This window comes from Pipistrellus kuhlii, unplaced genomic scaffold (genome assembly GCF_014108245.1).
Source record: "Pipistrellus kuhlii isolate mPipKuh1 unplaced genomic scaffold, mPipKuh1.p scaffold_m20_p_26, whole genome shotgun sequence".
Taxonomy (NCBI): Eukaryota; Metazoa; Chordata; class Mammalia; order Chiroptera; family Vespertilionidae; genus Pipistrellus; species Pipistrellus kuhlii.
The window spans coordinates 3,950,227-3,977,500 of NW_023425525.1; the positions used below are offsets into that span (position 1 = coordinate 3,950,227).

Below are 27,274 nucleotides of genomic sequence, written 5' to 3' on the forward strand. Positions count from 1 at the left end.
ACTAGTAAATATCCTTCCCTCTGCTCCATCTTGGGACCTCAAAGTCCGGTTCTTTCTGAGTATTCTACCTTAAGGGCCTTCAGGGGTGAGGTTAATTCTGTGGCCAGAGTCCAGAGGAGCTGCTCAGGTTAGCATTTGGTAGCTTTGAGAAGCTGAAGGGTCAACCAGGAGGCCGGAAAGAAATGCCTTTACGTGCTTGGTAATCGGGACTATTCCCAGGGAGTTGTGCTGTGGAGGCCTGAGGTGACGTCTGGGTGAGCTGAGAGGTGGAGCAAGAGATGGCTGCCCAGGCCAGGTCTTTGTCAAATTGTAACGTCTTAGACTTGGTCATCGCATTGGACCACAGAGGTTTCCTGTGCACCATCCTCCCAAGAAGTCTCCGATGCATGATTGGGTATCTGGTGCCTCTTCCTACCTCCTGCATGGCTGGCTCCTCTCTCCATTCTCACACGGGTCTCCCCTTGTATTTAATAATGGGCACACTGGTCCTCACCTCCCTCTCCAGAGGACCAAATTCCCCTAGCCGCTTAGTTCCTCTCTTCAGATCACTGATGCGTGCCCTTTGCCACACATATCTGAGAATCGTGAGCCATGGTAGAAGGACTAATCTCTCTAATCTCAGTTCCCCTCCGCGTGGGTACAGTGTGCTGCTCAGAGGCTGCTGGGTAGCAAACCAAGATAAAAGGAGCTGAGAACTAGGAGGGAAACTAAGGAAGTTGGTGGCGCCTCCTACACGGGAGATTTCTACAGGAAATGACTTCAGCCCCCGTGGGGTGGGCAGGGGAACAGGCTGGCAGGAGTTACAGGATCCAGGCCCGAAAGAACGTCAGCCCCAGGCTGGGAGTTCACTGACCAGAGAGCCACATCTAAATGAATGGGAGGGCATGGAGTGAAGACAGGAGAGCCAGGGACGGTGGATGGGAGTCCAGGAGGCCCCAAGACCCAGAGGGGGCTGGGAAACAGACCATGAGCCAGACCAAAAGGCAGGCAAGAGGAGAGGCACAGTGTGAAGCCAGCCTGGTAACCCTAGGGGAGGACTGTGCCCCAGCTGCTCATCCAGGGATCCCTGGGCACTTCCAGATGCCAGCCCCTCGTACCCACCGATGGCGAGACTGTCTGTCCCTGGGCCAGAGCGCTCTGGGCTGAGCTGCTGGCCAGGAACCATGTAACAACCTCAGGGTGGTTTCCAGTCTCTAAAAAGGGGACTTAAGGACTTTGAGTTCAAAAAGTAAAAAGGAATTAAGAAAAGGGCTCTAGCCAAAACCGGTTTGGCTCAGCGGATAGAGCGTCAGTCTGCAGACTGAAAGGTCCCAGGTTCGATCGATTCTGGTCAAGGGCATGTACCTTGGTCGCGGGCACATCCCAGGTAGAGGGTGTGCAGGAGGCAGCTGGTCGATGTTTCTCTCTCATTGATGTTTCTAGCTCTCTATCCCTCTCCCTTTCTCTCTGTTAAAAAAAAAAAAAATCAATAAAATATATATTCTTTAAAAAGGGCTCAGGTGGCCGCAGCTTTCTGACTTGTTGGCAGGCGCTTAGTGGATGTGGGGGAAGGCATGGAGTGAGCAGGAGATGCCGCCTCGAGGACTCTGGGAGTGTTTTCCGCTGGTGCTTAGCTTGCTGAGGGGATGGCACAGGCTTCCAGGGAAATGAGTTCCCGGAGGCCAGTATTTTACCCGCAGCCCTGGCTTTGCCCATTTCAGAATTCCGACTGCAAGGACCGTGAGTGAAGTCTGCTGGATGATGGGGTCATTTGGCTAAAGTGTTAGAAACACACTGCGTGACAGGAATAGCCTGCATTAGAAAGCAGGAATGGCATTTGTACTCGCAATAAATGCTTCACATTCACATCTGTCAGTAAAGCAACCTGGCTCTAAAATCCAGGTACACAAATATGTCATGTTCTGTGAACACTCTTTTCTTGGATGCCCCCTTCTGAAAATAATCCAAAATATGTAATGTGCTCAATTCACAAAAATGTTTATCATAGACTTACTGGTAATTCCAGTAAGTTAGAAACGCCCCATTGCTGGAAATCTGGTTAAAATGACATTGGAGGTGTCCACTGGGTGGGATGTTCTGCAGTCATTTAAAAGTAGAGAAGCTTTGCCCGGCCAGTGCTGCTCAGTGGTTGAGCATCAACCTAGGAACCAAGAGGTCACCGGCTCAATTCCTGGTCAGGCCACATGGCTGGGTTGCATGCTCAGTCCCTAGTAGGAGGCATGCAGGAGGCAGTGGATCCCAATAGATGTTTCTATCTCTGTCCCTCTCTCGTCATCTCTCTCTAAAACAAATTTTAAAACTCAATAAAAACATATTTAAAGAAATAAAAATAAGGATGCTTTAAGACTAAGGGCTTCAGTATATTACTAGTGAAAAATATGGGCTGAAAAATGAGCTGCATTGTGATTGCAACTATCTCACTAACGTAGATGCATCGGAAAACACTAGCAGCAATTGTACCAAAATATTTAAAAGAGTGAAAAAATCCTGTCCACCTTCCAATTGTGCTTTAGTTTCTTTAACTTGGTGCCTCTTTTTGTGTGTGATAAACAAAACAACAAAACAAAACCACTGAGAAAAGAGAAGGAAACCTGGTAATTCTTATGATAAAAAGAAGATAAGGAAAAAGCAGATGAACATTTGGATAAACACAGGAGATGGTCACAGTGTGCGGGAAGGAGGAGCTGCCATGGCCTTGCTGAGCCCGCAGGCTGAGCCAGGAGGTGGGGGAGCAGCCGTCCTTAGTGATGCCCTCCCCTCTCCCCTCGCAGCTCTTCCCCGGCTGGAAGGGAGCCGAGAGGGAGAAAGTCGCTGCCTGGCTGACTGCTCGCCTTTCCCTGAAGCCCTCCTGCCCCCTGGTCCCCTGCCTCCCTGACGTGTTCATGTCCGTCCTGGGCGCTGGGACGACTGAGGAGGCCAGAGGGGAGGGTGGCGAGGAGCCGCTGCACCGGGCACCCGCGGACTCCAGGGTCACAAGCCCACACACGAGACATTGGCGGAGAACAAAGCACGGTCCTTAGGAAACGGTGCTTCTTTGAAGCAAGATTTCCAGTAAGGAGATGGTCAGGGTGCACCGCCCCTTTTACGTACATTTTTAATGATCTCGGAGAAGAAGGGAGAGGGAAAGGGATAGACACATCAGTGGTAAGAGAGACTCATTGATCAGCTGCCTCCTGCATGCCCCCTGCTGGGGATCGAGCCTGCAACCTGGGCATGTGCCCTTGACCGGAATCAAACCTGGGGCCCTTCAGTCTGCAGGCTGACGTTCTATCCACTGAGCCACACCGGCTAGGGCCACAGCGCATTTTATTACCTCTGACCTATGGATCCGAGCAAAACTCCCTGCTGGAGTGGGAGACTCGGGGGCCTGTCCTCACTAGCAGAAAGCAGGGGGTAAGCTGTGCGGAGGGGCTTCAGGAAGGTGTGGCTCTGCCTCTGAGGAAACCACGTCTGTGAGTGTCCACCTCCCGCGGCCCAGCCTCCGCTCTCACTCACCGCCTTGTCGGTAACCAGAAGCCGCAAAGGGGAGCCCTGTCCACCTCCCAGTGACGGCAGGAATGGCAGCGCAGGCCCAGCGGGCGCTGGGTTCCAGCTCCTGGTTCTGATGGGTGAAGCCTGGAACAGCCTCAGCGAAGCAGGGGCCTCCTTCCCGGGGCGGGAGGGGGACGGAGAGCCTGAACGTGGGAGCAGGAGGGGCCTTTGATATGTTACTGGGCTTGTAACTCCCTCCGATGACTTCTTTGAGGCTGACCTCTGTTGGGTTGTTGCCCACGCTGCTGCCCATATGCTCGGCTTTTCTCGGCCACCCCGGGCAGTCCTCAGGGGAGCAGTCCTTCGGGGCCCGGTGTGAACATATTTGGAGTAGATGCTGCTCGGTGTTCCCAGAGAGATGCAAGTGAACGATCCTGCTTGTTCTCAGCGAGCATCCCAGATAGAATGTGCTCTGCGGGCATCTCAAAGGCAGGGAAGCCCTGGCCCCACCACAGCCTCTGCTCAGGGTTCTGCCTCTTCTAGCCCAGGCTGGCTATTCGTCCTGGCTGCTAACATTGACCTTGAAGAAGGGCACCGAGGGTGGGTTGAAGCATGGCTCTGCCTTTGAGAGCCGGAACCCACCTCTCTGGGCCTCTGGCGCCCCCCAGTGGCAGCAGGGACAGCTGCACTGAGACCCAGCTGCCCCCCGCTGGGAGCTAGTGAATGAAGGTGGGTGGCTTTTCTCTAGTCTGCCTCCAGAAAGACTCGAGGTTTCCCTCTGGCGGTAAGATTGAGCGATTTGTCTTCTGATCCCAGTGCAGATAGAGGGGTTCCTCTGGCCCTGGAGACAGTGGGGACTCCCACAGCTTCCACGGACCCTGCGTTTCTGGGCTGGGTCTGGGGGTGTCAGGGAAAAGCGTGATGCTGCTGGCAAGTTCTATGCAGAAATGGTGGGCAAGGGTGTTCTCTCCTGTGGGGGGTCAGGGGGTGGGCCCCTCTCTTCTGTGCAAATAGGAGGACGTGAATCCAGGGTGGCAAAGAGGATTGTAGAATAAGGTCAGCAGGGCCAGGACATTTAGTCTGAGTCTGGCCACCCAAAGCTCCCCAATCCTGGCCCCCTGGCACCAAGCTGGCTGACCAGGGCCACCCAGCAAGATCGCAGCTCTTGGCACCACGGATTCTGTCTTCATTCTTCACCTAACCAGGGATGGTTCTCACTCCTTTTCCTCCTCACCAGAGGCTCGGCTCAGACAGCTTTTTTCTCTCCCTCTCTGAGCAATGGCCATATGGGGATGGGACCCTCACACCATAAAATAATTCACTGTTCCACAGCACGGCATCCAGTGGTTCCTGGTACATTCACAGGGTTGTATATAATTTTTAAGGCATATGAAGTTGACGTCATGTAAACAGGTAAATGACACAGCCCCCAGGCCATCGCACGTACAAAGTTCTGGAAGTTTGTCAGTTACGCGGGCACCTTGTCTCTTCCAGGTGGCTTCTGAAGGATGGCTGCCAACAACAGTTCCTGCAAACCCATCCTGACGCCCCACCTCACCTGGCTGTACGGCGCGGTGCTCGTTGGCGGGCTGGCGGGCGTCGTCTCCATCTTGTTCCTCCTCGTGAAGATGAACACGCGCTCGGTGACCACCACGGCGGTCGTGAACCTGGTGGTGATCCACAGCGTCTTCCTGCTCACCGTGCCTTTCCGCCTGGCCTACCTCGTCAGGCACCGGTGGCTCTTCGGCTTGCCCTTCTGCAAGTTCGTGAGCGCCATGCTGCACATCCACATGTACCTCACGTTCCTGTTCTACCTGGTGATCCTGGTCATCAGGTACCTCATCTTCTTCAAGCGCAAGGACAAGGTGGAGTTCTACAGGAAGCTGCACGCGGTGGCCGCCAGCGCGGGCCTGTGGCTGCTGGTGATTGTCATCATGGTGCCCCTGATCGCTTCCCAGTACGGAAGCCTGGAGGTCTACGACATGCACAACTGTTTTAACTTCCACAAAGAGCTGACCCGAACGTACGTGCGGGTCATCAACTACTTGATAGTCACCGTGGTCATCGCCATCGCGCTGGTTCTCCTGGTCTTCCAGATCTTCATCATCATGTCCATGGGGCGCAGGCTGCGCCACTCCCTGCTGTCCCACCAGGAGTTCTGGGCCCAGCTGAAAAACCTCTTCTTCATAGGGGTCATCATGATCTGCTTCCTCCCCTACCAGCTCTTTAGGATCTATTACTTGTACACGGTGGCACACTCCAATGACTGTAACAACGAGATTGCATATTATAACGAGATCTTCTTGAGTGTGACAGCGATTAGCTGCTTTGACTTGCTACTCTTTGTTCTTGGGGGAAGCCACTGGCTTAAGCAGAAGACAATTGACCTGTGGAATTACCTCTTGTGCCATTAGCCCCACAGGGCAGCGCTCAGGTTTACTTCCTTTCCATCAGGAGTGAAAAAGAGTGGAGGGAGGTAGGAAGGATATTTTATCCCTTGATTAAAACCATGCCCTGTGGCAGCCAGGTGAAAGGACTTACTCATCCCAGTCCTGATTTATAATAGTCCCCGCCATCTCTAAAGGACGCCCATGCTGAGACTCCTGACCTTCAGTCCGCCTACAGTTGCAATACTGCATTGTTTTCCAATGCACAGGGTTTCCTTGGCCCGTCCAGGCATCCTGGGTCTCATGGTTTCTGAATCTCCTGAGTTTATTTTAGTTCCCTCAGTCCGAAACATGGTCTCTCCTTAAGCTTTGAACCCAGTCCTTTTCATTCCACGGAAAACCTTAGGTAAATTAATTCAGCTCCAAAACCCAAGCTCTGCTTTTGTTAATAAGATAAGGTACCCTTTCAGCTCACACCCTAACAAAAACAGATAAGGAGGAGAGGCCAGTAAGAAACTTCTCTGGATTATCATCACTTTGGTAGGAAGTTACTTATCTGGAAACCAAGAGAAACAGAACTCTTGGCCTTCCACTCTAAGAAGTTTATCTAGACTTTTCCTTTGAAAGGTCAAGTTTCAGGACCTGGCTCAACTCCCTCAATACCTCCAAAAATAATTTTAAGAACTTTCTAAATATATTTAAGTAATGGGAAGAGCGTAACTTAGACCAATATGCAGCTATGCATTAAAATGAGTTCCCAAGGAAAGTAATTTTTCCCCCTTTTCTGTTTTTGAATAATTTATAGAGGTCTTGGTCCACAGTTAATTTACATTTTCCTTGGAGACAGAAAGTTATGCTGAAATCTTTGAGTTCTCTTTAACTCTTAAAGTTATCGGTCTTTAAATAAATGAAAACAATATTCTTTTAGAACTTTTGGGAAATACTTAGAAAAATCATCGGAACTATGAGATTAGGATGCTAAGTTAATACGTAAGCTTGTGAGTTTTCTTCCCTTCTGCCCATATTTCCCTCAAACTTTCATTATCTTGAATCTTCCTAAGGAACAGATTCAGTTTCATACTTAATACTTCAGAAAACCTGAAGCAATTCAGGGTAGAGTATAAGAAATGAATAAATTAGGTCATTTTTCCCCCCAGCGAGTTAACTGTCCAGGATTTAAAGATTTTTCTTAATTTGTTATTCTACCTGAATCCATAAATTTATCAGATGAATAAGAAATACCCATTAGAGTTTCTTTGATCACTGAAATTACGAGTCATAGAAATTAACTTTGAGGAAGACAAAGGAGCAACATACTGCATATGTCTTGTTCCCAAATTATTTTCTGGTTTGTTTTTGTTTTTTAATCCTCGCCTGAGGATATTTTCCCAATGATTTTTAGAGAGAGAGTGGAAGAAAAAGGGAAAGAGAGAGAGCAATATTGATGTGAGAGAAACACATTGATTGGTTGCCTACTGCACTCACCCAGGCTGAGGAGGAGCCTGCAACCAAGGTACATGTCATTGACCAGAATGGAACCTGGGAACCTTCGGTATGCAGGCCAGTGCTCTATCCACTGAGCAAAACCAGCTAGATCCATTTCCCATTTTAATCTTATGTGTCCTCTTTTCTTTTTTTCACATTATATATTTTTTATTTCTTATTTGTATTCTTTCCCCATTTTTCTTAGGGTTTATTTTTTTTTCTCACATTGACCCATAACATTTGTAAGAAATTTTCAAAGACCCATGACAATTTTAAGAACATTTTTAACACCATAAATTTTGTAATAAAATATTACAGTAAAATGTTTTAAACTTTTAAAATTACTTATGAAAAACAGACACATAGACACAAAAAGAGCCCATAAATAATCCATGCTGGTGTGATCAATTAATATATGACAAAGGAGGCAAGATTATAAAAGAGGTGAAGACAGTTCTTCAATAAATAGTGTTGGGAAAATTAGACAGGTACATGCAAAAAAATAAAACTATATTACTTTCTTGTATCATATACAAAAATAAACTAAAAGTGGATTAAAGACTTAAATGTAAGACCTGAAATTATAAAATTTCTAGAAGAAAACATAGGCAATAAACTCTCTAACATTATTCTTTCTCTGATATATATATATCAGACAAAGGAAACAAAAAAAATTAAACAAATGGGACTACATTAAACTAAAAAGTTTTTGCAAGGCAAAGGAAGTCATCAACAAAATGAAAAGACAATCCACTGGGAGAACATATTTACCAATGGCACATCTGATAAGAGGTTAATATCCAAAACTTATAAAGAACTCATATATCTCAATGCAAATAAATAAATAAATAAATAAATTTTAAAACAATTCAACTAAAAAAAATGGGCAGAAGACATGAATAGACATTTCTTCAAAGAGGACATATAGATGGCCAACCGACATATGAAAAGATGCTTAACATCACTAATCAGAGGCATGCAAATTTAACCCACAATGAGATAACACCTCACACCTATCAGAATGGCCATTATCAATAAATCAACAAACAACAAATGTTGGCGACAATGTGGTGGAAAGGAAACCCTTGTGCACTGTTGGTAGGATTGCAAATTGATGTAGCCACTGTGGAAAACAGTGTGAAGGTTCCTTTAAAAATTAAAAATAGAACTACCTTATGACTGAGCAATTTCACTTCTGAAATCTAAAACACTAATTCAAAAGATATATGCACGCCCTATGTTCATTGCAGCATATTTACAATAGCCAAGATTTGGAAGCAACCCAAGTGCCCATTCATAGATGATCAGATTACTATTACTCAGCAATAAAAAGGAATGATATTTTACTGTTTGCAACAACATGGATGGAACTAAAGAGTATTATGTTAAGTGAAATAAATCAGAGGAAGACAAATATGATGTCCCTTATATGTAGAACTTAACAAAATAAACAGAGTTGCCAGATGAGAGGGTCTTGGGGGAATGGGTGAAAAAAGGTGAAGGGAGTAAGAAGTTACAAAATAGTCACGGGGATGTAAAGTAGAGCATAGGGAATACTAGTATAGTCAGTAATATTGTAATAATGATGTATGGTTCCAGGTGGGTACTGGAAATATTCGGGGGGTACACTTTGTAAAGTATATGATTGTCTTAACTACTACACTGTACACCTGAAACAAATATAAAATTTGAAAAATATTATGGGAATTACACTTTCTTTTTTTTTTTTTTTATCAAGCTATGTCTTACATAGCATGATAATATCTGTAGACTGTACTATGATCTCTTCCATACTAGTATTTTAAATGTTAAGGTCAGACAATTATGCTTTTCTCTGTATTAAAATATAGGTTATAATGAAGGGCCTATTTCTGTGGATCTATAGGAAATGTTATATTTCCTATATAGATCTTATTCAAAAAAAATTACAGAATAAACTAAAAAATTTTTTATTTGTCTGTTCTTTGTCTAATTGTGGTGAAAATGAATCTCGTGCGGGAGGGTGGTGACACGGGCCTCCCGGGCCATTTGGGGATATTATAATTATAAGAGCACTGGCTGGCATTTGGTGGCTGGGGCCGGAGACTGGACATCTTCCTTGCATGCAACTGTCCACACTATAACGAATGACCAGGTCTTGCTCTGTATTTGAATGTTTTTCAGATTTTCATGAAGTAAAACACCTGCTCACCACGATAGGAGTAGCTCTGTCTTATTCAGTTTTCATGAACATAGTATTTTTTTGGTATGGTTTTAATTTTCTGCATTTTCCAAAAATTCCACTATCATGAATGTAGAGGAAAGAATTGGCTCTGTTTTCTTTAGGACTTTACCAGGAGCTGTTCATTCCTTTGGAAAAAAATTTCAATAGCAACACCATCAATGGCATTAAAATACAACTCTGCATGCTTATAAACAGTACTTGTGGTTGCTGTATGCAGGTAAGTGTCGAATAGAGGTTCCAACCTCAGACTGCCTTATTCTGTCTGCTCTGATGAGCATTTATACACTGAAATATATATGATTTTACCTGTAGTGAAGTGAGTTTTGTGTGGCGTGATTCAAGAAGGACTGAAAAATACGCAGATTCTCCCCCAAAGCCTCCTAGGTGGGCAGAGAGCAGAGCGGTGGTCACGGAGGCTGGGGTGGTGGGGGAAATGGAGTGTGCAAAGTAATAGTTATACCGGATGCGTAAGTTTAGAGATCTAATTTACAGGCATGATGACTACACTTATCACTGCACCAAATATGCTGAGTGGATTTCAGGTGCACACACGGAATGGTAGCTGCCTGAGGAGTTGATGCTACTTCGTTTGACTGTAGTAATCATTTCACTATGAATAAGTGCATCTAATCAGCAGGTTATATACCTGCAGTATATTTCACTTTTATTTTTCAAGTATTTTAACTGTGTTATTAGCTTCTCACTTCTGTTATATTGAAAATACTCTCAGTGCAAAATTTACAGAAAAGAACACAAGGCAAATGTGTTTGTCATTATAACAGCAGATGGCCCCAAAGTAACAAATCTGCTTTTCCAAGCTTCTTGAGTTTTAAATATGTTTAATTATGGTGAGGAGAGAAAAGAAAGGAAAAGGAAGAAAGAATAATAACTTTTTAGGGTTTTCAGAATTCTGCACTAGGTCCTGCTTTTTTTTTTTTTTTTCCTTAAAAGGCATATTTCATAGCAATTCTTTTCCTGTGGTAAGTTGACCGAGGAGATATTGTTAAAATATGTCTCTTTGGCTGAATGAGCAAAAATAATTCTGCAGGCAAATATTTTGGCTTGGCTCCTATTTGGGAATTATTGTCTTTATTTCAGTAACGGCTCACTGCAAAGAATTTTTGAACAAAAGTAACTTGATTCTCGAAAATCGGTATTAGGTGACTTTTTTTTTAATGTGGTTACCAATTAGTATAATAATTGAATGCCTTTAAGACAGAGTTTCAGAAAACTGTCCTGCATGTGAAACCCTGAAAAGACAGGGATATGTGACTAGCAGGCTTTCAGAAGTCTCCCCCTCGTAACAGCCAGCCTTCGGCCCACTCTCAGAAACTTCTTACTTGTTGATAGTGTGGTGATACATGATTTAATGACTGCTAAAACCTAGGTCAGCAAAAATAAATAAAAGAAGGAAGAAAAAAGAAAGCAAGTTAAGATTTAGCCTCTCTGTCCAAGGATAAATCTGTGGCTTATCCTCGGGGTGCCGAGGGGAAGTGTTGGAGAGGATTATGTGTTGGTGGTGGCGGCTGTTGTAATAATCCCAAATCTTTAAAAACCTTACAAATAGGATACAAACAGCTTGGTTTCCTGGACCGTGTCAGGGTTAGTTGTTGACCTGACGCCCCGGGTCGGCCTGTTAGCTCAGTGTGAATTCCCCACAAACAGGCACTATTTCTCCTAAGATCATTACACAACCTCCGAAATCAGGAAATTATCACCGATTCACAACTTCCACCCACACCACCGACTTCATTCCGTTGTCATGTTTCTCCCGTCTCCTTCATTCTGGAACAGTTTTCCAACCTTTCCCAAACAGCTCTTCTCTCCCACCCCTCACCCCTTCAAGTGACCATCCATCCCATCAACAGTGTATCCCCATCACACTCTATTCTATACCTGGCCTCATTTTTCTTCACACTCTTTCTTAATTTTTGTGTGTGTGACAGTGGCAGGAAGTAGTGTATTGGTGGAGGTGAGGGACCTGCGTCCATGAGTGTGAGTTCAGACCTGGCCAGTGACCTGGTCCTGCAGAGAGGCCTTGTGCTGCTCGGATATGAGGGGGGAGTGTTGGAAATGTGCAGATCCAAGTGTTCTCCACGAGGAGGCACCCCCTGCCCACGCCATTTCTAGCAGAGCCCTGAGGCACGTGGGAACAACCTTGACCATCTCTAGCTTCTTGGTCCACGGCTGGTCCTGGGGCCGTGGCTCCCCATGCAGAACAGGTGTAGCGTGGTGAGCGTCTGCCTCCTTAGATGACGGCAATCAGCTGTCACAAGTGGCCCCAGGTTGAACACGCTTCCCTCCATCTCCTTGGGGAACCTCGCCACCAGGCCCACGGCCGCTGTCAAGAAGGTCCTCGCCCACAGCCCAGTATGCGTGGAGGGGCCCAGCCTCCGGGTGCAGAGTGAGTCCCCGCCAGGCAGCGCAGCACTGGACTCATGTAGCCCTGAGTCCCCAGCTGGTGCTAAGGAAGGAGTGAGCAGCTTATTCACTGCTCTTTTTTCTCTAAGGCTTTTTCAGTACTTTCCTTTGAACATGGATTTCGGTGGTGATACCAGCACTGCGCTTCTGCCTACTGACAGAGGACACTAGATTGTATTCGTGAGGGAAGCCAGATTTCCCAGTCCTCAGAGCCCTTCCTAGGTTCTGCATGGATTCCCTGTGCGCTGTCATTCCCCAAATTAATGAAACCAAACAGGTGCACCGAAAGCCCATGTGCAGAAAGGTTTGACTGCAAAGCACCAAATGGCAGCAAGGCTAAGGAGTGCTTCCTGAACATACTCATCTTCCAGCCAGGGGGGAATGCTTTATTGAATGGTTTCCTGGGGATTCTCTGAAAACCTGAGTATTGTCCTTTGTCCGTACCTTCTCAGTGAATACCACTCCCTCAAAACTGTTAAAAGGATTAAACAGTTAAAACTGTTAAAGTGATTAAACTCCCTCAAAAACTGTTAAATGGATTAAACTCCCTCAAAAACTGTTAAAGTGATTATTTTAATACCTCACCACTGAGTTGACTTCCTGTTCATCCCTGGTGCAGATACAGTCTTGTCTCATGTCAGTGAATTCATTTTCAAGCAGACTGAGCAAGTTTACAAGCTCAGTAAGAGCACTCATTCCACATTCATACTCTAGTCTGTGGTGCGTATTCAGACGCTGTGCATTTTAACCAATGGAACGCCCGCACCAGGCACAGGAAAAATGCAAGAGCAGGCTTGCTGTGACTCTGGCTCCTGCGTCAGTGAGGAATGTCCTATGCATCGCGGTGCATTCTGAATTAGAGTTCCGTCATCTTAAACAGCTTTTGGCCAGTAATTAAGAAATTCCATCTCTGGATTTATTTTGACTCTGTATAGTACTTTGAACATTAAATTTTATTTCCCAGAAAGTATGAAATAACAGTTAAGTAGTGTGACAGATTTATAGCTCAGGGTAAAAGCTGACAGCAGTCAGGATGATATGGAAGTGGGGGACTGAAAATTAGCTAAGTGGCTCCTATGATTATCCAGTAAAAAATAAACATGGCTAGAACCCCCAAAATACATTTAGAGATTAACAGGTTAAGAACATCCAAAACTGAATATAGACAAGCCAAGCAAATTTTTAAAATATTTGTGATTTATTAAGTTTAAAGAAATAAAGCTAAACAACTTTAAACACATAGAAGTTACATGGTATACAGTGATAAACTGAGTTGTAACATTTTTAGATGACTTACAAAGGCCATTTTCATCTACATTAATTTTAAAGTACTATTAGCAAAATACAACATGGGAATACTTAAAAATAACATATTAAATTTACCAAATCTCTTAATTTATGTAAAATGTTAAGTTTTCCTCCCCGTGGTCACACAATAAGAACACTTCTAATCAACTTTTTACAACTAGCTGACATATATTCATATAACACCAACTACTTTTATTAGCCTGAAAAAGTTAAGCAATAGCTAAAAATAATCATCATGCATTTACAGAACTGTTGGCATACTATTTACTATGCAGTCCACTCATATTTATTGAGCTCCTCCTATTTTCCAGGACCAAAAATATAATTGCTACCTTATAGATTTGTCAAAACCGTCCCTCAAGATAAAAGCATTTTTTATATAAAAATGTCTTGTTTGCCAACCTAATTAAAAATAAATAAGAATCAGATTTATAGAAACTTGCTCAATACCATAAACAGTAACATATTTAATTATACTAACTGCCCATTTCAAGAGAGTACTGATTTTTCACATTGTTACCAGTTTTTGTTTTTATTTATTTTTTCTTAAATTCATATGAATATATGCAGCATTTTTTATTTACATCCATCACTGATTTTTCCTACTTCTCTCCTGAAGGTCATCATGACATATCTATAATTTCTTGCATATAAACTTTAATAAAATATACATAAGTGGGAATGTATGATATTAAATATTACTCTATCATTCTGGAATTTAAAAATAACACAAGCACTCATTTTAAAAAGCTACACATATTAAATAGATATATACTGTGATTTCTAAAATATAGTAATATATATATAGAAAATGAACCTCATTGAAATTTTTGGTTTATAAATTATAACCTTAAATATAGGATGTTCAGAAGTTTAAATGACTATGTATAATGACGGTTAACCACATATAAGGTGCCGAAATACACATTCTTTTAAGTTTAAAGCACCTTTCCTAAGAACTGGGCTAATGGGTGGTTCCCCATTTTAGTTCACCTGGAATAAGATTATAAAGGGACTATTTCCCTTTTGTTATTATGGATAACTTTAGCCAAATGTTCAAACAACATAAAATTCCACAAATATTGAGGATAATTCAGTCGTTAATAATTTCATTCTGGCCCACACCCAGTATTATGTAAGTACAGATCACCTTACAGACAAGTTGTTCTAGTAAGATTATCTGACTAGAAGGGGAAGGAACTATAAGGAAGCAGACTTCATTAGAGTCTTTATTCTACAGGTTAGAGACTGAGCTCTATCTTGATAAGTACTTTGCTTCAGTCACGTGCCAACGAGATCCAGGCCTGAGCCTTTATTCTGGGCTTTTTCTTTTTTAACCATATCTGGTTCTCTCATTTTAGGACAAACTCATTCCTTATTCACTATATTTTAACTCTAATTTGGAAAATGACCAGTAACAGAACTTTTTATCTACAGTGCAATAACACTCTAGTTTTTCTTCAAAAAATGAGCATTACAAGAACAGAACACATAATGTTAGGGCACTTTTTGAGCTTCATTAAGTGGAGGAATTTATGCAGGAAAAAGTTCATTTGACATATAATTTGGTTTGGCTGCAAAATGCTTACATACGTCCTCTAGGAAGCTTTGAGATATCTTTATAGCATAGTAACTTCATATGTTGTGAAATGGTTTTCAATAATCTTGACATTTTCTTCAGAGAGCCAGTTCTGTTTTAGCTGCCTTATAAGAGCTTCCAAAGACTTCAATCTCCCTAGAGTTTGTTGCTCTTGTAGCTCGAGAAGAGTAATCTTTGAATGTAGTTTACAGACTTTCTGCCAAAGATGCTCCTTATTTATATCCTGTCTGCAGTAAGAATGTTCCAGTTTTAAGACCTCTGTCTCATAGTCCAGCTCCTTACAGGAGTCTTCACTGTCTGTGTCTTCCATTTCTACGGTTTCTTTTTGGACAGGCATCAAAGAATTAATTGTGGGTTTGGAACTTTCCGTGGGTACATAAATGGCAATAACAGGGTTTAACTCTTCAACCGTTTGAGTAATTGTGCTGAGTAAGATTGAATTTTCCTGTGCTGACTTAATTTCCACTGAATTATTTGTAACGTCTGGGTTAGCAAGATGATTGGTAGTTATTTCAAGCACTTCTTGGGTTTCCAAAGACTGCTGAATGCTTTCTGAATCTGAAGTTGTCAAAGTAACAGTTGTCGAATTTAGATTATTAAAAGAGGTGTGAAAACCACCCATGTCTTGGTTAATTGATGCTTCCAAGGTGGATTCTGGCTTTCCCGTGTCTTCCAGTTTAACTGGATTAAGAGTTAACATGCTATTGTGTATACTTCCTGCTTTTGGAGCTGGCGGCTTCACCGATGCAGAAGAATGGAGTGGTTCTGCGTGTGCAGGGAGGACTCCTGTATTAACTGTACTTTTCTCCGGCTCTTCTGATGCAAATGATTCTTGTGACGTGGCTTTCAGGCACACCTCTTTTTCACACTCTATTTTTTTCTTCTGACAGTTGTTTTTGGAAGGGTCTTTTTCCTGGAAAATAATATTTTCAAATACTGAAAAAGATGTCCTTATTAGGCTTGTTCTCTTATTAATCAGTGCTGAATACTTAATTACAATTTTAAGCAGTATATTGGCCAAGCCAATTTATTCAGTTTAAAAAAATTCTAAGAATATAACTCAAGTAGACTTTAAAGTTTTTTAAAAAGCACTCAGCATCCTAAATATATAATGGAAACATTTCAGATCATTCAAAAGACCAGTAAAAATACCTTTAGATCATTAACTTGTGGTAAGTTAATGACTTACATCTGCTATTTTTTTGCTCCTCTTAAGCTATGCTTCACAATGGTTTAGTTTTAAAAAATTATCATGTTAGCAAAAGCATTAATCAGCTTTCTTTTTCTCAAGTATCTGTTTCCAGCACTTATCCTCCTTTCCCTCTCCCTCCTTCCACCCAATTTCCTGTCTCTCTGCAATCCACCCCCTGCTCAGCCTTCTCCCCTCTTGCCCTGCCTCCAATACCTGACTGTCTTCAGGCAAAGAGAATATTGTTGGAATTGCAGTTTGTTTCAAATACCGAATGCCCCATCTGACGTCAAGAGAGTCAGGAGTGAAATGGTCGCTGCACAGGAACTGGTATTTACTGGGCATCCATGAATCCCGTTTCATGTTCTTTAACCATTTTTCAAGTCTTTCTTTGTCATGTAGAGGAAACCTAAAATTACAAAAGGAAAATCTTGCTATATTTTTACAATTTTGAGATAGAAACATCAATGATGACAGAGAATCATTGATCAGCTACCTCCTGCATGCCCCCTACTGAGGATTGAGCTAGCAACCCTGGCAAGTGCCCTGACCTAGAATCAAACCTTGACCTCTTGGTTCACAGGTCGAAGCTTAACCAATGAGCCACGCCGGCTGGGCTATGTTAATATATTTAAAACAAGGAGAAGTTAACTCAAACAAGTGGTTGAGCTGACAAAATGAACACCAAGTCTTATAAGATATTAATATTCCGTTCTCTTTACCCGCATGTAATTTAGTCCAATATCCTAAGCTTCCTATAACCCAGGGTCGGCAGACTGCGGCTCCAGAGCCACATGCAGCTCGAGAGCCACAGTTTGCCGCTCTGTTGACTGAGGAGTTTGCTGACCACAGGAACAACAACAGCCTGTAATTATTGGAATCAAGAGTCTAGGTCAGTGGTCAGCAAACTCATTAATCAACAGAGCGGCAAACCGTGGCTCACGAGCCGCAGTTTGCCGACCACTGCTATAACCAATGACCTGGGAACTCTAAAATTCAAGTTCTGAAAGAGAAAATGACACAAGAAAAGAACAAGAGAAAAGACAGACTCAGATCTACTTTATAATATGAAACAGAAAAGACAGAGAAAGTTGAGAGCTCTTTATACATGTATTGACAATGGCCTTAAGCTCTAGCAGACTCCACGTTTTTTACAGGCAAAATTAGGCTAATGGCAGGCTTTTACAGAAAACGTTTCCTGCCATTCTAACTAGGCAAATGGATTTGGATTAAACTGTATTAGACACTTAACAGTAATTTATTTTTCTTTCAATAATTTACAAGAACACATTCCAAGACACATCCTATATAATAAAAGATGTAGTATGCAAAGGATGGTTATGCCGTGAAGCATAACGACCGGATCACGGGTCAGCAGAGGACGGGGCAGCGAGCTACAAGCTGGCGGAGAGGTACAGGAGGGGGCAGGGCAGCAAACTATTGGGGGAGGGGGTGCAGGGGGAGCTTCAGGAGGGCAGGGCAGCGAGCTCCAGTGCGCAGGGTTACTAGTATTCCCTAATATAATCTCCCACCTAAAAAAAGAAAAAAAAAAGGAACGTAAGGTTTTTCATACAAAAAGCAGAGCTCTACGTCCCCAACCATGTGCTTCATTCAGGCTGTCATTCCTGAGCGGGGAGCTGCAGGTCTGAAGAAAGAGGCTTCACGAACAAGAGGCAGCCGGGTCAGAGCTAAAAGCTGTTCTTAAGCACAGGGGAGAGGAAACAGAATGTTCTAAACACGTTGCCTGCCATGTGAGCACGTAGCGAGCGCCCAGCGCCGAAGTATCTCCTCCCACGCTGTGTGAATCGGGAACCTGTACACGGGAGGGCCCCTAAGCACGGCGAGTCTGCATTACCCGCAGGGCGCGGGGCCGGGGTGGGAACCCGAGAGGAGGACACCCGGCTGCCCCCGATCTTCGGGAGAACGAGGACGGGACGCCGGGAGCTCCGTGGTGGCGCCGGCACCGGGATGACGGCCGCCCTCCCTGTGAATGAGGCGGCCTGGCCCCCCAGCCGGGCAGGAGGCGGGCTCCGGCCGCTCTGCCCCAAACCCCGGCGGCCAGCGCCCCCCGAGCTCCGAAAGGCCGGTCCCCGCGGGGGAGGAGGAGGGGAGCGCCCCCGGACCCCGCTCCCGGCGGGAAAGGGGCCGGTGCACCCGCCGGGGGCAGCTACCTGTCAGCTTCCCGGGGCGCTAGCGACACCCCCACAGGCCCCCGAGGGCGCCGCCAGGCGGAGCTCCAGCCTCCACGCCCCGCCCGCGGGGCCGGACCGCGCCCCGGGGCACCCCGACCCCCGGCCCCGAACGGCCTAACCCCGCGGCCCGAAAGCAAGGCTGCCACTCCCGCTCCAGCGGCTACTCACGGGTAAAAGCTCAGCTTGCGGTCCTTGTGGTTCCGTCCCCGTCGGTTCTTACAGCAAATCGCCGCGCAATAGCGAGGCATGGCTCCGGCGCGGCCCCGGAGCGGGCACAGCCCGGGAGGGGGCACAGCGGGGCCCGGGCCCAGGCCGCGCGCGCCACCGCGCCTGCGCGCGCACGGCCCAGCGGAAGGCACCGCCCCCGGCGAGCCACTTCCGCTCCTGCGGGCTTCCGCACCGCCCTCGGGGACGGAGGGGTTAGGGGGGATAATCCGGAAGTGACGTATCGGCCGAACAGCAACAACAGTTTTCCACGTGCGCGTAGGGCGCCACGGTCACGTGGGGCGGCGGGAGCCAATAGGGGAGCGTTTCGTGTAGGATTTAGGCGGCGGGGACGCGCGCTGCCGCGGAGCGCCAGTCGGGAGCCGGCGGAGAGCGCAGGCGGCGGGGGTGAAGGCGAAGGCGAAGGCAGGCGGAGGGCGAGGTGGGTGTCCCGGCGGCCGCGGGCCGCACGCCGGCTCCGGGGGGGACTCCGGGCCGAGGGAGCGGCCGGGCGGAGCCGCTGTGCGGAGCCCGTGGCCAGCGGCAGCCGCCGGGGGGCGCGGGGCCTGGCGCATCCCTTGTGGGTGCCTCGGCCTCGCCGCCCCCGCGGCGGCCGGAGGGCCCGGGGCTGCGGGGTTTGTGCGGGAGGCTCTGGGGAGGAGGAGACGGTCGCACCGCTGAGTGCGCGTCGGGGCGTCGGGCCGGCCGGGCGGGGCGTGGGTCGCGCCCGGGGCGGAGGCTGCACCGTCCCACCTGGGCCCCCCGCCTCCGGGACGGCCCTCTCGGGAGTGAAAGTCGGCGCCAGGCCCTCGTCCGGCTGCTCCGCGGGCTCAGACCTTCGGCTGGAACCCGGCTCCGCGTGCGCCGCGCCTGCAGGGCGCTCCCTGCGGGGCTGGGACCCGCCCGGGACCTGCCGCTGCGGAGCCGGCGGCCGCGGGGCGCCCTTTCCGCCGGCAGCTTGCACTTGACCCCTGGCCCCGTGCCCGTGACTCGGTGGGGAGAAGGGATCCCCCTGCTAATTGCGCCCCGCGAAGGCCGCGGGAGGGGAGGGGAGGGCAGGGTTTCCGCGAACGCCGGCGCCTTTCGTCAGCCGGTGTGTCATCATCGGGCCGGACCCCTGGGCCCGGCTCTGCCCCCCCCCCCCCCCCCCACGGCGCGCGGCCAGGGCTCCAGGCTCAGTGTTCGCCGAGGACAGGGGACTGTCCTCATGGCCCCGAGACGTGTGGGATGGAAGGAAGTTCTGTTAGGGGCGTTGGACAAGACTTGGTGACCCGTGTTTACTGTTGGGGACCTTAACATAGGTCAGAAGATGACGGCCTGCCCCGTGTCCCGGCACGGGCGGCCTGGGCCCTGCTGTGATGCCGAGATTCGGGGAGTCAGCCTGGGGCCCCGTGCGCAGATGCCGGCGGGAAGATGTCAGGGTGGGGAAAGTCCGATCTAATTAGGCAGGCTGAGCTCTGCCCTTTGGTAATCTTATCCTTTTTCTGCCAAGTTAAGCTACTTTTTTTTTTTTTTAACTCCCTTAGAACATGAATTCCTGAGATCCTATAAAAAAGATCCTGGATTTCCCACCCCACCACCACCACCACCCTCCAGTACTAACTGGGAAAAGTCAGTTATTGAGTGTTTCGTGTGTATAGCCTGCTTTGTAAGGGGAAAGGCAGGGACAAATGTTTTTCTCGGTTCGGCTGCATTATATTTGCCCCTGAGAAGGTTGCAGCCAATGTAAGGGTCGCAGAGCCGATATGAGAGAAATAACCTGGGGTCACGTGCAGCCTAGTCTGCCTTGTGCCCCAGAAGTTCATTGGGTTTCTCTTGGAAGAAAGTCTAACGATTAGTGCCATGGATAACAGTCTTTTCTTTTCTCTTTTAGGGCATTGGAAATGGCTACTCCCCAGTCAGTTTTCACTTTCGCCATCTGCATTTTAATGATAACGGAATTAATTCTGGCCTCAAAAAGTTACTATGATATCTTGGGTTTGCCAAAATCGGCATCAGAGCGCCAGATCAAGAAGGCCTTTCACAAACTGGCCATGAAGTACCATCCTGACAAAAACAAGAGCCCTGATGCGGAAGCAAAATTCAGGGAGATTGCAGAAGGTAAGTCAGCGCTGTCTGAGGCCTCACAGGTGTTACAGTGCAGGAGAGGGTAGTTAGGAAGGTGGAGAGGGGAGGTGCAGTGGGATCTACATTTCCATATAGCGAGATTCCTGAATCTCAGATCATCTCAGATAACAGATAACTTTGATTCCTGAATGAGGGGATAAAATGGTGGGGGGGGGGGTTGTTTTTTTATTGACTACGGATCTAAATGTGTTGAAAATTTTATTTGTAAAACTGCTTATTGTTTCAGTATCAAAAGGAATTTTTGGTACCCAATACTTATAAACTAACTTATGAAACAAGGTTTAAGTATGGAGATTTAACATAAAAAAATTAAGTGTAAATTTAAATAGACTGAAATGCCTTGGTATTTTTTTTTCTACCTTCCTTGATCTACATTACAAAGCCAAATTTGTCTTTAAAGGAAAAGTATGAAAAAAAAAGCATTTCACAAATATTTATTGGCTATTTTCTAGGAGCATGCATTGAGCTAACTGTGTATAGTATGCAATGAACAAGAACAAGAAGTTCTTGCCTTTTATAACTTTCACTTTCTTTTTTTAATATTTTTTTTTATTGTTGGTAGTATTACAGATATTTCCTATTTCTACCCCCTCTGCCTCCTAGCTCCAATCCTCCCCTCCCCACCCCACCCCAGATCTTCACCATGTTGCCCGTGCCCATGGGTATGCATATAAGTCCTTTAGTTTCTCTTTTGTCCTCCAACCCCATATCAAGGTATATCTCAGTCTGTTCCTGTCTCAGGTCTCATTTTGTTCGTCCTTTATTCTTATTTTTGTATACTTTGGTTTTACTTAAATGTGAAAGCCTCTAAAATAGTTAAATGTACTTACTGAAGAGGTAAGCAATCCTGATTACCTTCAGTTACTAAAGTGTCTATTTCTTTCAGCCTATGAAACGCTCTCAGATGCTAACAGGCGGAAAGAGTATGACTCTCTTGGACACAGTGCCTTCACTAACGGCAAAGGACAGAGAGGCAGTGGAAGTCCTTTCGAGCAGTCATTTAACTTCAATTTCGATGACTTATTCAAAGACTTTGGATTTTTTGGTCAAAACCAAAACACTCGGTCTAAGAAGCACTTTGAAAATCACTTCCAGACACGCCAGGACCGATCCAGCAGACAGAGGCATCATTTCCAGGAGTTCTCTTTCGGAGGCGGACTGTTTGATGACGTGTTTGAAGACATGGAGAAAATGTTCTCTTTCAGCGGCTTTGACTCCGCTGGCCGGCACGCCGAGAATAGATTCCATGGATCTAGCAAGCACTGCAGGACTGTCACTCAGCGCAGAGGCAATATGGTCACTACGTACACTGACTGTTCAGGACAGTAGTTTTCTCTCTGTTCTCACCAAGCTGGTTGACTGTTCTTCAAAATCTATGATGCAAAACAGTTTTCTGTGAACTGTTTTGACAAGTGCATGATTTCACTTAACTTGATACAGTTGTTAAATATATTTAAATTGTTTTTGACAAATTAACATTCAGTTAGTAAAGAAATTGTTAATTATTAATTTCTCTGATTAGTAAAGGGTCTTGAAAAAGAAAAAGGAGATGTCATTTTGCCTGGTCTTTTTCTCCACCTGGGCCAGTTTTAATACCAAGGAAGGAATGAGTTTGCCTGACTTATATTTAAAGGTTAAACTCTTACATTTCTTTTAGGTTTTAGTTGTACGCACTTGAATGATTTTTGCAGTGGAACCTTTGCTAACTTAAAATTGCATGCTGTGTAGCATGGCTCACTTGAGTTGCTAAGTACCTGGAACTGGGCAATGAGTGGTTAAGCAAGGGGGAGCAGCTCTTGGTAATTTCCACTGACAGCTTCAGGAAGGCGTGGTTTAATGTTTACCACCGGAGCAGGAAGGTGGTCTGCTGCTCACAGTCACTTGTGCTGGAAAAAGTTGGAAACTTATGAAATAATTGCCAAGAGTTTGTTACATATTTGGTCCCTGGCTAATGATTTTGTAAGGTTGGAATCATAGCTACTTTACACATCTTTTCTATTTCTTTCTGTTGGCCCTGTATGACTTAATACAGGTTTATGGGTTTTTTGTGTGTGTTTCCTCTTCTTTGCACTCATCTTTATCTAGAAATTGACTAATACCTCATTCTGTTTGTAACAGCAGTAATTTCTGCGCAACCTTATTATGTGCAATATTTTTAAATTCTAAGAAATGTGTGCTTTTGTTTTCAGATAGACTTATTTAGTTCCGCACTTTCCCACATTATACTCCGTATGAGTATTAATCCTATGGATACATATTAAACGTAGTAAAGGTCTCATACAATGTGTGTGAGTGAGAAATATAATATTTACAATATAATGTTCTCTGGTGTCATTTTTTTCATTAAAAGTTTACTCTGCAATTCTGGAGGTATGCTTACACTGATCGAAAACCATATTCCAGAAGTTATCTTGCTTTCTTTCATCTTCCTTCCCTTACATGTTTTGGTAGTTTGAAGATTTTGTGAATTATCTCTTTGGTGTATTTTGCTTGCTAGAAACAGGTGTTTGTGCCACTGTGTCATTCCTCTTTAGACCAGGCTGGGAAACAGGCTTTGCGTAAAGCTCCATTTGGTAATGATCATTGAAGAAGGTCATTTTGTATTTACATAACTTAATTTCTTGGAAATTAGGTTTGATGGGTTAAGAAAATAGCCATACCTTGAATTTTGGTCTGAGGATTCTTTATAGCCTATCAAACAAAACGAGTGAGAGGGATTAAGCTTAAGGATTTTTTAAAAATGTGTTTTTATTGGTTTCAGAAAGAAAGGGGGAGGGGGAGAGAAGCATCAATGATAAGAGAGAATCATTGATTGGCTGCCTCCTGCACAGTCCCCTACTGGGGATTGAGCCTGCAACCCAGGATGTGCCCTTGACCGGAATTGAACCTGGGACCCTTAAGTCTGTAGACCAATGCTCTATCCACTGAGCTAAACCAGGGAGGGCAAGGATTCTTTTTATATTGTTAGCATCTGTTCCCTTGTCTCTAGAACCTGATTGCCTTCCCTGTTTTTCCCCTTTTGAACATTTATTTGAACCCCCCTCTCTTATTTATTTTTTTAAACCTTTGTCTGCAGAGGTGACTACAGAACCTCTGGTCTGTGGCCAGGTGACAGAGCACAGGGGACAGTGTGGGCTTGCCATTGGCGCTTGAAGCAGTGGCTCTGGGCCCTCTCCAGGTAGAGCATCCGAAGTGAGCTGAATTGTGGGACAGCTGGTACCTGGAGCATCACCTCGTCTGGTGGGGGAATCACCCCCAACACATTGGAGCTTTGGGTCCCAGGACACTGTTTTAGTGGGCTGCTTTAAGCTTCCAACATGCTATCTATAGTTGGAATCTAGTAGAAGTGGTGCTGCTGCTATTTTTTTTTTTTTTTTTTTTTTTTTTTACAGAGAGGAAGGGAGAGAGAGCTAGAAAGATGGATGAGAGAGAAACATCGACCAGCTGCCTCTTGCACACCCCCTACTGGGGATGTGCCCACAACCAATGTACATGCCCTTGACCGGAATCGAACCTGGGACCTTTCAGTCCACAGACCGACGCTCTACCGCTGAGCCAAACCGGTTTTGGCATGCTGCTATTATTTTTAATTTAAAAAACCACTTGGTATATACACTGGCCAGATTATGATGATCTCTGAACAAAGAATAATCTGGCTACTCAGTATGTATATATACATATTCAAGGCCCGGTGCATGAATTCATGCATAGGTGGGATCCGGCCAGCCTGGAAGAGAGGACATGGGCAGTTGGCTGGCCTACCTGTTGGTCGAACTCCTGTCAAGGGGACAATTTGCATATTAGCCTTTTATTATATAGGAGTAGAGGCCCAATGCACAAAATTCACGCATTGGGGAGGGGAGGGTGTCTCTCAGCCCAGCCTGTACCCTCTCCAACCTGGGACTCCTTGAGAGATGTCTGACTGCCTGGTAGGATCCAGCCTAAATGGGCAGTTGGACATCCCTCTCACAATCCAGGACTTCTGGCTTCCAACAGCTCGCCTGCCTGCCTTCCTGATTGCCTCTAACCACTCCCTCCCCTGCCAGCCTGATTGTCCTAACTGCCCTCTCCTGCAGGTCTGGTCCCCCCAACTGCTCTACCCTCCAGCCCTTGGTCCCCCACAACTGCCCTTCCATGCAGGCCCCGTCGTCCCCAACTTCCCTCTGTCAGCTTGGTCACTCCTAACTGCCCTCCCCTGCAGGCTTGATCGCCCCCAACTGCCCTCCCTTGCAGGCCTGTCCCTCCCAACTGCTCTCTCCTGTAGGCCTTGGTCCCTCACAACTGCCCTCCCTTGCAGGCCTGGTCACTACCAACTGCTCTTTCCTGCTGGACATCTTGTGGCGGCCATCTTGTGTCCACATGGGGACAGCCATCTTCTGTGTTGGAGTGATGGTCAATTTGCATGTTACTCTTTTATTAGATAGAATAGAGGCCTTGTGCAAAGGTGAGGTCTGGCTGGTTTGCCCTGAAGGATGTCCCAGATCAGGATGGGGGTTCCCTTCGGGTGTAGGATGGCTTGGACAAGAGGCCTCTGGTGGTTTGCAAGCCAGCCACGCCCCCCGGTGACCCGAGTGGAGGCCCTGGTATCTGGGATTGATTTATCTTCTATAATTGAAACTTTGTAGCCTTGAGTGGAGGCCAGGGCTGGCCAGGGCGAACAGGAAGCTTCTCTTTCTCCATCGCAGGGGGCAACCCAAGCCTCCTGCTTGCTCCGTGGCCAAAAGCCACCTTGGTTGGGTTAATTTGCATACTCACTCCTCACTAGCTGGTTGGGCATGGCTTGTGGGCATAGCAGAGGTACAGTCAATTTGCATGTTTCTCTTTTATTAGTGTAGATATACAGTGAGTATGTTCAGAGCTCAATAGATATCACTCAGTGTATATCTATTGAGTTGTAGTTTAAGATGTACCCTGTTTTCCCCAAAAATAAGACAGTGTCTTATATTAATTTTTTCTCCCAAAGTTGCGCTAGGTCTTATTTTCAGGGGATGTCTTATCTTTCCATGCGCTAGGTCCTATTTTCGGAGGATGTCTTATTTTCGGGGAAACACGGGTAGTATTTCTTTTATTTTAATAATGGATTAAAAAATATATTGCCCAAAGTCAAAAAGGCTTTTTTCAAAATGGTTAATTCTTCATTTTCCCCCCCACTATTACTAGTAAAGAAGAAGAAAAAAAATGACCTTCCTTTCCATTTCCTTTCACCGCTTCGTTAGCATTTGTGACAGCAGAAGCTGGAAATATACAAATGCCTGCCATTGTTTGCTTTGTGGTAGGGAATACAGAGCTGTAAATATCCATCACTGGGCCAGATGCAAATAAGACTGTCAAGCATGACTTAGCTGCGTAGAGCTGTGGAACAGCTGCCCACTGTACTCTGGAGGGTGGAGGAGGGCTTCACATGGGACATTTGCAAATAGCCTTTGCCACACCCGCCCCTTTGCTGTTCCGCTGGGCGGAGGCGGGGCTCTGCTGTCGCCGTGGGCAGCCCAGGCTCCGCAGGGTGGGGACACTGTGCAGCTCCTCTCTCCTCTGTGTCCCATGGCTGTTCCTGTCGTTATTCACTGCTGTGCCCCGCGCATGGAGCGTGCTGTCCAACACAGGGACTGTAGGTGCCACGCTGGCGCCTTCTCCAGGGTGGGAATGAGCCCTCGGCATGAGCTTACCTATTTGCTCAAGTGCGTTCAGAAACTTCCGCAGCTGTGGTCCACAGTTGGGCAATGAAAGACAGATAATGTGAGCACTTCCTGGCTGAGGATGGCCGGAGGAAGTGGCTAGGGAGCTCACCAGCACTGTCCATTGCTAGTCCTTAGCAGTTACCCTTAGCACCTCGCAAGCGAGTCAGCCTCCCTGTGCTCAGTAAGGCAGCGATGGGGATCTGAGCAGACGGGGAAACTTGCTTTAAATGGCTGAGGAGCACCTCGCTGAGGGCGTCTGCCTAAGCCTTTGACTTCTCAAGGCCCTGGGGTGGGGCAACACACCTATACTCCTATACTCCTCCTCCGCCTTCCTTTCCCTCAACTATTTAGAAAAGCTGCTTGAAGTTTCAAAGACATTTTCTGAAACATCCCTTTCCCCCCTCATTTTTGCCCAGGCCCGTGAAGAATTCAGAAAGCAAGGAACATCCCTCACTGTCACGAAAAAGTGGAAACAGGAGCTATTTGTAGCGGAAAAACACCCCGGGAATGTGCTTTGCTGGTGGAGGGAGGATTGGCATGTTCAAAGCAGGGATGCCCGTTGCCATGGGCACCGATGCTGCTCGCTCCGCTGGCTCCTCTCCCTGCGCTGCTGCCGGAGGAGGAGCGCCCAGCCAGGGATCGCGTGCGGAGAGATTTGTGATCTTCACGCAGCGCCTTCTCTTTCTAGATCCGTGCGGATGACAGCTGCACGCTGTCCCCGTCCCCTTCCCTCAGTCTCCCAGGAACAAGCTGCGGGAGGAGGCGGGGATTCTGCTTCGGAAGCCCCATCCCTAACAGGCTGGAAGTTAACACCGGGCGGAGATGGGCTGGCGGGCTGGGCGTGCACCAGCTGCCCGAGTGAAGCTTCCTGGGGAAGTTAAGATCAGGAGAAAGGGATGGCTCACAGAGACACGTGAACGCTGACCGTGCTCGGCCGCAGGGATCTGGCGGGAGGGACAGAGGTGCCCGCTGCCTTCCTGAGGGCCTG

The 27,274-nt window shown here is 46.4% G+C and overlaps 3 protein-coding genes across 6 annotated transcripts in view; 2 read left to right on the forward strand and 1 right to left on the reverse strand.

Moving 5' to 3' along the window:
* Positions 1-4,877: 4,877 nt before the first annotated feature.
* Positions 4,878-6,209, forward strand: GPR141 (G protein-coupled receptor 141). Its single transcript, XM_036453723.2, has one exon. It carries the CDS (start codon positions 4,980-4,982, stop codon positions 5,883-5,885), a length of 906 nt encoding a protein of 301 aa, XP_036309616.1. The 5' UTR covers positions 4,878-4,979; the 3' UTR covers positions 5,886-6,209.
* A 6,964-nt stretch (positions 6,210-13,173) lies between these two features.
* THAP5 (THAP domain containing 5) overlaps positions 13,174-27,274 on the reverse strand; it is a 27,953-nt gene continuing 13,852 nt past the window's right edge. The window contains exons 1-4 of one of the 3 annotated variants that reach the window (XM_036453722.2): positions 18,446-18,608; positions 16,302-16,494; positions 15,288-15,809; positions 13,174-14,530 (exon numbers count right to left, since the gene is read on the reverse strand). In XM_036453722.2, coding sequence (XP_036309615.1) covers positions 14,390-14,530; positions 15,288-15,809; positions 16,302-16,494; positions 18,446-18,525 — 936 coding nt within the window. In that variant the 5' untranslated portion in view covers positions 18,526-18,608 and the 3' untranslated portion in view covers positions 13,174-14,389. Of the gene's footprint in view, positions 14,531-14,632; positions 15,810-16,301; positions 16,495-18,445; positions 18,609-27,274 lie in introns of those variants that run through there. The other 2 variants (XM_045587195.1, XM_036453721.2) reach the window with 2 other exon arrangements.
* On the forward strand, positions 18,774-22,927 carry DNAJB9 (DnaJ heat shock protein family (Hsp40) member B9). 2 transcript variants are annotated; one of them, XM_036453724.2, is made up of 3 exons: positions 18,774-18,923; positions 20,355-20,581; positions 21,495-22,927. In XM_036453724.2, the coding sequence occupies exons 2-3, from the start codon at positions 20,365-20,367 to the stop codon at positions 21,935-21,937; spliced, it is 660 nt and encodes a 219-aa protein (XP_036309617.1). In that variant the 5' UTR covers positions 18,774-18,923; positions 20,355-20,364; the 3' UTR covers positions 21,938-22,927. The 2 variants fall into 2 exon arrangements, with proteins under 2 accessions (XP_036309617.1, XP_036309618.1); XM_036453725.1 differs by lacking the exon at positions 18,774-18,923 and adding an exon at positions 20,085-20,092.

What these genes read in the sequence shown, in the direction of transcription:
- GPR141 (XM_036453723.2), top strand. Translation starts at nt 4,980, where the DNA reads ATGGCTGCCAACAACAGTTCCTGCAAACCCATCCTGACGCCCCACCTC.
- DNAJB9 (XM_036453724.2), top strand. Translation starts at nt 20,365, where the DNA reads ATGGCTACTCCCCAGTCAGTTTTCACTTTCGCCATCTGCATTTTAATG. An exon ending in ATTCAGGGAGATTGCAGAAG is followed by an intron (nt 20,582 to 21,494) that starts GTAAGTCAGCGC and finishes TATTTCTTTCAG; the next exon opens with CCTATGAAACGCTCTCAGAT.